At 51.6% G+C, this 9,872-nt stretch overlaps 1 protein-coding gene across 1 annotated transcript in view; it reads right to left on the bottom strand.

Annotated features, from left to right (window-relative positions):
- Nucleotides 1–287: 287 nt before the first annotated feature.
- Nucleotides 288–9,872, bottom strand: part of slit1a (slit homolog 1a (Drosophila)) — a 172,155-nt gene continuing 162,570 nt past the window's right edge. Inside the window, exons 26-36 of the mRNA XM_056291571.1 lie at nt 9,347–9,471; nt 9,115–9,212; nt 8,788–8,927; nt 8,561–8,654; nt 8,325–8,462; nt 5,662–5,890; nt 5,369–5,499; nt 3,039–3,193; nt 1,507–1,795; nt 1,088–1,299; nt 288–526 (exon numbers count right to left, since the gene is read on the bottom strand). Of these exons, the coding sequence (XP_056147546.1) occupies nt 288–526; nt 1,088–1,299; nt 1,507–1,795; nt 3,039–3,193; nt 5,369–5,499; nt 5,662–5,890; nt 8,325–8,462; nt 8,561–8,654; nt 8,788–8,927; nt 9,115–9,212; nt 9,347–9,471 (1,850 nt within the window). The remainder of the gene's footprint in view (nt 527–1,087; nt 1,300–1,506; nt 1,796–3,038; nt 3,194–5,368; nt 5,500–5,661; nt 5,891–8,324; nt 8,463–8,560; nt 8,655–8,787; nt 8,928–9,114; nt 9,213–9,346; nt 9,472–9,872) is intronic.

The following is a 9,872-nucleotide window of genomic DNA, read 5'->3' as shown; positions in this document are numbered from 1 at the left end:
GTTCATGTCGTTGGGTTTCTCAGTGTTGAATGTAGGTCACACACACCCTCGGAGGGGCAGAAAATGTCCTATTTTACAAGCATTGTTATCCATATTATATAGATAGAGGTTTTATATATATTTCTTTAAACTCTTTCTCTCGCCCTTCCGCCTCTACTTCCAGTCCTCCGTCTTCCTTCCTCCCTCCCTTTTTTCCTTCCTTCCTGTCTTCCACTTGGTGGCAGCGGCAGCACATGTGTGTGTGTGTGTGTGTGTGTGTGTGTGTGTGTGTGTGTGTGTGTGCGGTGCTACATACACCCCACACAGCCACACTTGATGGTCTTTTCCACTTCCTCGCTGAAGGAGGTTCCGTCGCTGCACTCAAAGGTGTATTTCCGGCGTTTCATTCGCTGGCTGGCGCAGCAGGCGCCCGTGTCGCAGGCCCCGGAACATTCCACCCAGGAGACCATGCGGGTCGTCTGGCAGATAGCGTAGCCCCGCTGCACCTGGTAGAAGTCTCGCACGGACTCCCCTCGGCATTCGGACTCTGGAGAGCAGAAACAGAAAAATCACACCCAGACATTAGTCTGGCCCCAAGAACTATGGCCGTGTGACTGTAGCTGAACATTTTTCTCCCCAGTCGAATGTTTTGGCCAATCACCTCCGCTCTTCCGAGCCGTCCCGGTCTCTGCTCCACCCCCCTCTGCTGATCCGGGGAGGGCTGCAGACTACCACATGCCTCCTCCCGTACACGTGGAGTCACCAGCCGCTTCTTTTCACCTGACAGTGAGGAGTTTCACCAGGGGGACGTAGCGTGGGGGAAGATCACGCTATTCCCCCCCAGTTCCCCCTCCTCCCTGAACAGGCGCCGCGACCGACCAGAAGAGGCGCTAGTGCAGCGGCCAGGACACACACCCACATCCGGCTTCCCACCCGCAGACACGGCCAATTGTGTCTGTAGGGACGCCTGACCAAGCCGGATGTAACACGGGGATTCGAACCTGTGATCCCCGTGTTGGTAGGCAGCGGAGTAGACCGCCACGCCACCCGGACACCCCCCATAATATGACTGTTGGATGAAAGACAGATAGGGACACTGCAGACCAACCTGCGTCGCAGAGCTCTCCAGTATAGCCACTCTCGCAGTGGCAGTAGGCGTCTCCTGTGTCCGAGATCTGGCAGCGGCCGTGTTTGCAGGCTAGCCGACGGCAAGGGTTAAACAGCTCCCCCTGTTGGTTGCACAGGGCACCACGGTAGCCCTCCACGCACTCGCAGCGGTACGACTGACTGTCCAGCGGGATGCACTTTCCGTGGACACACCTGCCACAAAACGGGTCCCCTTTAGCTTGCATAAGAGTTAGCTACCCGCTGTGTGGCCTTCTAGAGACGTGTTGAAACCACATGACAAACCTGTTGGTGTCATACTCTTACTAACTCGGCATGCTGCCTTACAAGCTTTTATCCACAGAGATGTGCAGTCGCACCTACGCGGTGTGTAATATGTTCCCCCATTGCATCTTAACTTACTTGCTGCCCTGGCAGGGGTTGGTCACTGGCTGGTCACAATGTGGTCCACTCCAGCCCGGCTGGCAGTGACAAACTGGTCCCTGGGCCCCATCAGGCTGGCAGATGCCATGTAGGCAGTAGATCTTCCTGCAAGGCTCGCAACCCGGCACCACACCAGGCTTCATCTGAGTCTTGGTGAAGTCCTGGAGCTCATTGTTGATGTAGAGGTTCTGAATACAGCCGTGGAAACTGGAGCCATTCTGGATCTGCCAGAGTCGAAAAGCTGCTGAGTGCACATCCACCGGCATACCTGAGAGAGGAAGGAGGGATGACTTTTACAGGAGACATCGAGGACAAGCAGGGCCACAGACAAACAGCTAACACGGGGCTGATATGAATGTGATGGAGGGCGTTTTCAAACTGATGTGTGTCTCACCGGTACTGACGTTTCCAACCTGTAACGAATTCATTTCAAAAAGGTTTATCATGCACCGCATGAGGCACAGCACCACTGAAACACGACGGTAAAAGGCAAACAGGTGCGAGGAAATGTTCACTGTATGAATATTGAGCAAGCTACGACAAACGCACTTCTGGAGGGGACACAATGCAGCACAAGACAACACATGACATCACCACACAGCACCGAAACAAAACTTTACACATCCTGATCAAGCCACTCCTGGTACCAGGCCATTTTTCTGCACAGTTTTTAACCCAATGAATGTGCCGGATCGAGGGCTGCACAACCCCAACAAATGTAAAAAAAAAAACAAACCTTTGTTTTATTTTTTGTCGCTTGTCTCGTTTGTGTGACATTTTAGTCGCAGTAGTGGCCCGACTGACAGCTTACACAGACGCAGTTAAATATCATTTTTCTGAAATCAAAACTCATGCCCATATGGAAGGTTTCTGAGGACGAAGACTGTGTTTGGTAGCTCATATTTTAGCCACTAGGGGGAGTGTCAGAGAGAAATGTGCTCAGAGGGACTGGAGTGGACAGCAGGGCTTCCCCCCGTGCTCGGTACGACAGCTATGTGTTGTGTTCTGCTAGGGCGCAGGCCCACGCACGGGTCTCTGCTACGTGAGCAGTACGTGTAGTAAAATGTGCACACAGAGGAGGACGAGTTTTACCTGCAGGACGGCCAGTAACCAAATCAGTCAGTAATTCACAAATAACGTGTGTCATTTCAGGCCCAAGAATGCCTGTCGTGTCTGGCTCATTTAGTGTGAGTGCACCTTAGATCACCAATGACGTCATGGTAAAATGTGTATTGTGTATTGTGAGATGTTCGCACACATTTTGCACCTCCCATAATAATAATAATAATAATGATAATAATAATAATAATGATAATGATAACACGTGGCTTCTAACAAACACAGTCATGGCTGGCGGTGGGTATGGTTTGGGTTGGTCTGGGTGGGTTGCGGTGGTTGAGGGGAGGGGTTGGTTGCGGTGGCAACAGAAGGAGGGGGGGGGGTGATTGACAGTAGTGTAGTAGTTAGAGTGCCTGCAGAGGAAGGAGGTGTGTTCTGGAGAGGGCCCCTACCCCCCACGTATAGCGGCGCCTCCCCGTTGAGGGGCCGCACTGCCCCAAAGCTGTCCATGGTGGTGGGGAGACCCCCGTCGATGGACAGGTTCACCATCTGGTCAAAGGTCACCAGCTCCACCGTGTGGAACTGACCATCGTTGATGGTCTCGGTGCTGTGGAAGGAGGGAGAGAAGAGACGGAATTAGAAACAGGTAGTTGTGGGGGGGGGGGGTTCTGAAAATTAAAAACAGAAAATAAACCTTGTTTTAAAAAAAAGAAAGAGAAGAAAAACGTATTCTCAGAAACAGAAATATTGTCGCGAGCGGCATTTGGGGTTTCAAACGTTTCCATGCTCATGGGAAGGAAGCAGCTCAACCAGCCAAGATCAGGAGGAGGAGCGAGACCACCACACACTTGTTTCATCACTCCAGTCTAGTGTGCAGGGAATACACTCTACACTCGTGGTATCCAGTCTCTGAAGAAGGTCTGTGTCAGTGTTGGTAGCATTTGAAAGAAGACTTGTGGAGATATACTGTTAATTCATGTTGCGTATTTTGCAATAAAAATATAAGGGACAGACTTCTGAACTGACCATAGGTTGCAGTGAGGCAGACTTGTGTCGCACATGGGAAAACGTTTCACCTCTCTACTTAATGTGTGTGATTTCTTTTCCTGTTTTTTGAGGTTTAGAATGTCAAACGTCTAGAAATTTAGAGTTGTTGTAATAAGCCACGCCCACTTTAATCATTCATTCATCAGCAGCCGCTTCTCCGGGGTCGGGTTGTGGTGGCAGCAAGCTAAGTAGGACACTCCAGACGTCCCTCTCCCCAGCAACGCCCTCCAGCTCCTCCTGGGGGATCTGGAGGTGTTCCCAGGCCAGATTGGACATGTAGTCCCTCCAGAGTTCTGGGTCTACCCCGGGGTCTCCTCCCAGTTGGACGTGCCCGGAAAACCTCCAAAGGAAGGTGCCCAGGAGGCATCCTAATCAGATGCCCGAACCACCTCAACAGGCTCCTTTTGATGCGAAGGAGCAGCGACTCTCTTCCGAGCTCCCTCCAGATGTCCGAGCTCCTCACCCTACCTCTAAGGCTGAGCCCCGACACCCTACGGAGGAAACTCATTTCAGCTGCTTGTATCCATGATCTCACCCTTTCGGTCACTACCCGAAACTCATGACCATAGGTGAGGGTTGGAATGAAGACTGACTGGTAAATTGAGAGCTCTGCCTTCCGGCTCAGCTCCCTCTTCACCACAACGGTCCGGCACAACGTCCACATTACTGCTGATGCTGCACCAATCCGCCTGTCAATCTCCCGCTCCATCCTACCCTCACTCGTGAACAAGACTCCGAGATACTTGAACTCCTTTACTTGAGGCAACAACTCATCCCCAGCCCGGAGCGAGCAATCCACCATTTCCCGGTAGAGAACCACGACCTCAGACTTGGAGGTGCTGACTCTCATCCCGGCCATTTCACACTCAGCTGCAAACCGCCCCAGTGCGCGCTGGCGGTCCACTTTAATCAATCAGTACCAAAACGTATGTATCGACTGAGTCATGGCCCCCGATCACGCAAACTGAATTTCATAGGAATCCATGCAGCCGATTACGAGATATAAACCTTTCCGGTTTGTGGCACCACTGAAGGGTGAAGCTGTGCTCAGTGAACACTCCTCAACATGGGTGTAAAGATTCATGTTGATTCAATACAAAAATCAGTTTCTTGCTAAATTTTGCCCTTTGCAAAGTTTTTGATCGATGGCGGCCATGTTTTTAGGCCAATCTTGCTCTTTTATAGTAGAATTGTGTATCCCAGTCCCCCCAAGGCTGTATACTGAATTTGGTGTCAAAATCTAAAAAAGTAGATGTTACATTACCGCTTTCCAGTTTATTCAAATTAGCAACAATCCATCATGGCGGACTTTTATGGTCCGATTGTTTGTTTGTTTTTGTAGAACACATTCAGCTAGACATGTGTATTGAATTTCAAGTCAATCGAACTCACGGTGTGGGTGTCCCGGCCTTGCAAACATTTTTTTTGTGTGGAATGTTTTTTGGGACGTGAACTATAGCGCCACCATCCAGCCAATTGCAGTCATGCTCCTTATGACGCATTTGCACATCGTTTCCAGTCATCGGGCCAAGTTTCATGTCTCTAGCTCATTCCACCTCACAGAAAACTGAGCCAATTAAACCAAATAAACAATAATAACAAACCGGTGGAGACTCAATAGTGTTTCTACCCCTTCAGGGTTTGAACCCTGAATATTAACATATGGGACTATTTCGGCAGTAACCGCGGATTCTTAACAAAAATTCGGCCCTTTAGTGGGTTCACGATGCCTCACCTGTAAATTGCGTGGCTGGGCTGGCTGCCGGGGTCGTAGCTGACCTTGACATGACCTTGGTAGAGCTCCACAGCAATGTGATCGTTGTCTCCATTATACAGCAAGATACCGTTGTCCTCTGCCGTTGACACCTGCAGAAAAAAGGTGTATGTCGTATTTTTTTGGGGTGCTGTGCCCGTGAAGTTGTGCGATGTTCTCTATGGGCAGTAGTTTTATGAGGAGAAACCTGCTTTTATCCATAGAACTGAATAGACGGCAGCACCTTACACACCTACACACAGGCCCACATGTACCTGCAGTGTGATGTTAGCCTGTGGCCAGTTCTTGAGGTCAGACAGTAGCAGATAGGAATCTCTATCTATGAAGTTGACGCTGACCAGCTTCTCACAGCGCGGCCCGCCGAAGCCCGGGAGACACTGGCAGAGAGCACGACCTCCCCTCTCCACACAGGGGGCATCGTTCTGACAGTCGGCCAGGTCACACAGGGAGACCGGAGACGGGTGCACTTCACACAGCTGACCACTATGGAGAGAGAGAGAGAGAGAGAGAGAGAGAGAGAGAGAGAGAGAGGGAGGGAGGAAGGGTGAGAGAGGAAGAGATAGGGAGAGAGAGAGGAGGCAGAAAGAGAGAAAGGGTAAGATGAAAGAGAGGGTGAGACAGAGGAAGGGCAAAAGAGTGTTAAATAGAAGGGAGAGAGAGGGGGGGGATGTAATATAAAGGTCTGGAGTGACGTGAAGGGAATATATGTTGAGCGGATTAACGCTGTTGGCGAGACTCTAGTGAGGCAGTGATCACCATGCGTGTGAATATCAGCATGATTCAGTGAAGGGAAGTCCGGCTCTTCTCAGTGAGCCACATCACCTGGCTCAGCCCAGCAGTGAGAGCTGGCTCTTCATGCAGCGCCACCTCTGGCTTTTATAATTCAGCCAAAATCTAGCAACGTTTTGACCTCCGACTGGTATGTGTGCACATATATCACTTCAACAATAACCATAATAATAATCATTACATTTATATAGCGCTTTTCTAGACACCCAAAGTGCTTCGCGGCAGCCATTTTGCACCAGAACGCTCGCCACACATCAGCTTGAGGTGGAGAGGGAGGAATCACTGAGCCAATTACATGGGGGGGTGACGAGGTGGCCAGATGGAGAGAGCCAGGTCGGGGATCTCACCAGGACACCGGGGGACCCCCTACTCTTTGTGATAAGTGCCATGGGCTCTTTAACGACCACAATGAGTCACAGCACCTCGGTTTAACGTCTCATCTGAAGGACGGCATCTCCTACAGCACAGTGTCCCCGTCACTGCACTGGGGCACTGGGATTTGATATTTGTTATTTGTATTGGGACCAGGGGGAAGACTGCCCCCTACTGGGGGGGGGGGGCAACTCAGTTTTTCCTGGGAGGTCTCCCATCCAAGTACTAGCTAGCTAAGCCCACACCTGCTTAGCTTCCGTCATTTGGCAGAGCCAGGGTACATGTTGGTATGGCCGACGGCACAGCTTACCAATCATATTATTCAATGTAACTGAATAAAAATAAAAATATAATTCATATAATCATAATTATGTTTGGTAACCAGGGTTACCAGCCCAACCAGAAGTGTGTGTGTGTGGGGGGGGCAGTGATACATATGCGTGTGCAGGGCTGTACTGTGTAGTACTATAAGGGCGTATTTGTGGTTTTAATACCATAAAGCACGTTACTGAAGACACGCCTCCGCCCCATCTTTTTACTTCGTTGCCGTTAGGCGGTCTCAGTGTAGCGTTCTGTGTTGAGCTTGAGCGCTTAAGCGATACATTGTATTCAGTTTTGAAATCCCGCCCTTCCTGCTGCCTGCCCGCGGGGTAGAGGCATAATTCAGACATAAGCCCGCTGGTGCACATGGGATTAGATACACACATTTCTTGTTCAGTAATTAGCCGCGCGGCTTTACCCGTCTCTATGTCCCCACAACGATCCTGCACACAGTCTGCGCTAGCCTGTTTCGGTTCTACGCTGGTGGTTTCAACAGTCTCAGCAGTCCCGGTCCTGGAAGCCGCTGCTTCGGGGTTCTGGCTGCGCTGGTTCTCCATTTGGGGGGCCAGGCTCCAGAGGAGTAGTGGACGGCGGGGGGTGTAACGTTACTCTTAACGTTTAGTTTTGTTTGGCTGTATTTTACTTTCTTACTCCACTGGTTCTTTTGACATTTTTGCAGGAGCACGTGTTCGCAATATGGATAGCTAGCAGAGCTGACGTTAGCTACGTTAACGGCTCAAACAGACAAACAACGCAAACACACATCATTTTATTGTTGCTATGTAGGCTACAGTGCATCTGATTTGTGTTGCAATGAACCCTTTGATTGGATTAAAACGTGACTATTCTTCCTGACTGGGAATGATTGAAACGTCTTTTTAATTAGGGGCATGAGCGGGGATACGGGGATTCCTGTATCCCCGCGGATTCCTGTATCCCCGCGGATACAGGAAAGAAGGTAAAAGTGTGGGGGGGGGGATTCCTGACTTTAAAAAAATGTGGAAAGAAGGTAAAAGTGTGTGTGGGGGGGGGGGGGCAATGGCCCCTGGCCCCCTCCATTCTGGCGCCCCTGGGCCCAACATACAGAGGTCTCACCATGCTTGGGTGGGCCTGTCAAACTGATTGGGCTGGCGAGTCAGGCCAGTGTTAAAGATGCTAAATAAAATGGGTAAATAAAGAGAAGACAACACAGGGCCGCTATCGTCCCTCAGAGCTGTAGCCCATCAGCCCCCCCCCCCCCCCCCCCGTCGACCTGACAGTATGACTCCTGTCTATCATCACATGTGGCCCAAGCAGCGTGGAAAAAACATCATCACATAGTTCTGGCTTGTATTAATTAGCTCTCGGACGGGGGCCGGCTCACGGGGCGGACCGGTCCGGGACCGAGACGTCTCTCGTACGGTCGGTCAGGCTAACGCGGCGTCCCGGTCCTCACCTGTACCCGTCCAGGCAGACGCAGGAGTATCCGTTGAGCTCGTCCACACACTGCGCTCCGTTCTGGCAGCGATGCTGTTCGCAGTCGTCGTAGTCCACACCGCAGTCATCGCCAACGTAGCCAGGAGCGCACACACACCTGCAACACACACACAACACAGGCGTTACAACCCACCGTGGCCACAACAAGCTTCTGCTTCCTCGTGCTTGCTAAATGTTAACTCAGCACACACTGACTTGGGCCCGGTGGGGGTGATGAGGCAGGTGGACTGGTGCTGACAGGGGCTGAGTCCTGGGGCGCACACGTCCTCCATCTCCTCGCACATGTCCCCTGCACACAACCACAGCAGGGAGTTGTTTTGCTGTTGCGAAGAGCGTTGACACACACACACACACGTCTAGGAAAAGAAAAAACAAGTGCCGCCCGTTGTCGCGTGTGCGTGACGCGGGTGTGTTTACGGTACCCGTGAAGTAGCGGGGGCAGAGGCAGGTGTAGTTGTTGACTCCGTCCACACACGTGGCTCCGTTTTCGCAGTCGTTGTCTTCGCAGTCATCGACGTTTGTTTGGCAAGTGGGGCCCTCGAAGCCCAGCGGACACAAGCATCTGATAGAACACACACATAAACACACACGCACACACACACACACACACACACACAAACGACTTCAACATTTCACCAGTTAAGGAGATTCGAAGACAAAAGTGAAGTCGCTCCCTGAATACTGGACTTGTGATCACTGTCACGGGGTGGTGTCAGCGGTCACCGCATCATCATCGTCATGTCCCTCACCCGTAGGCGCCCTCTTCGCCCTCTTTCAGCTGGCAGGTGCCCCCGTTGGTGCATGGGTTGCTCACGCAGGCATTCAGGGCCGCCTCACAGTTCTTGCCCTGCCACAGCAGCACACACGGGGCAGACACACAGTTACACTCGTGTTCCTACCCAGCGTTCAGGCTAACGCTGACCCGTGTGGGTCAATACAGCTACACAGTGTGGTGCGTGGAGGAATACTGGAGGTTCTGACCCTGAATCCAGGAGGACAGCTGCACCTGTAGATCTCCACCAGGTCACTGTGACAGAGGCCTTGGTTCGCACAGGGGCTGGACAGACAGGGGTTGCACTTGGCCAGGACTGCCGGTTCCGCCTCACCTGAACAAAACAACACACGGGTGTACTTACGAACACAAGAGTGTAACGTTTAAAGGGGGATACCGCTGTTTTTGCACATTTTCACCCATTTACTACAGGCAGCACATACTTTATGTTACTCCCGACCGTTCTCCAAAGCATCCTCCGACCACCTTCCAGGCAGCCATTTTGTTTCCATACTGATTTTCAACTTGGGTTGGTACAGGCACAGGGGCAGGGATGGTCCTGGAAGTTTGCTTTGGTGTACGTAGGAGAAGGACCAGCAGTCCAGCTCACCCACACACACACACACACACACACACACAGATACAAGAGTGCTTTCTGCACATGTGTGAGTCTGTGCCAGTGCGGTGAGTTTCTCCTCCGCTCCCTGGGTGACGTAGCGGCTTACAAGTCAGTGT

Source organism: Lampris incognitus, chromosome 13 (genome assembly GCF_029633865.1).
Source record: "Lampris incognitus isolate fLamInc1 chromosome 13, fLamInc1.hap2, whole genome shotgun sequence".
NCBI classification, from domain to species: domain Eukaryota; kingdom Metazoa; phylum Chordata; class Actinopteri; order Lampriformes; family Lampridae; genus Lampris; species Lampris incognitus.
The sequence above is the reverse complement of the archived record's forward strand: the minus strand, read 5'-3'. Positions and strand labels throughout refer to the sequence as shown.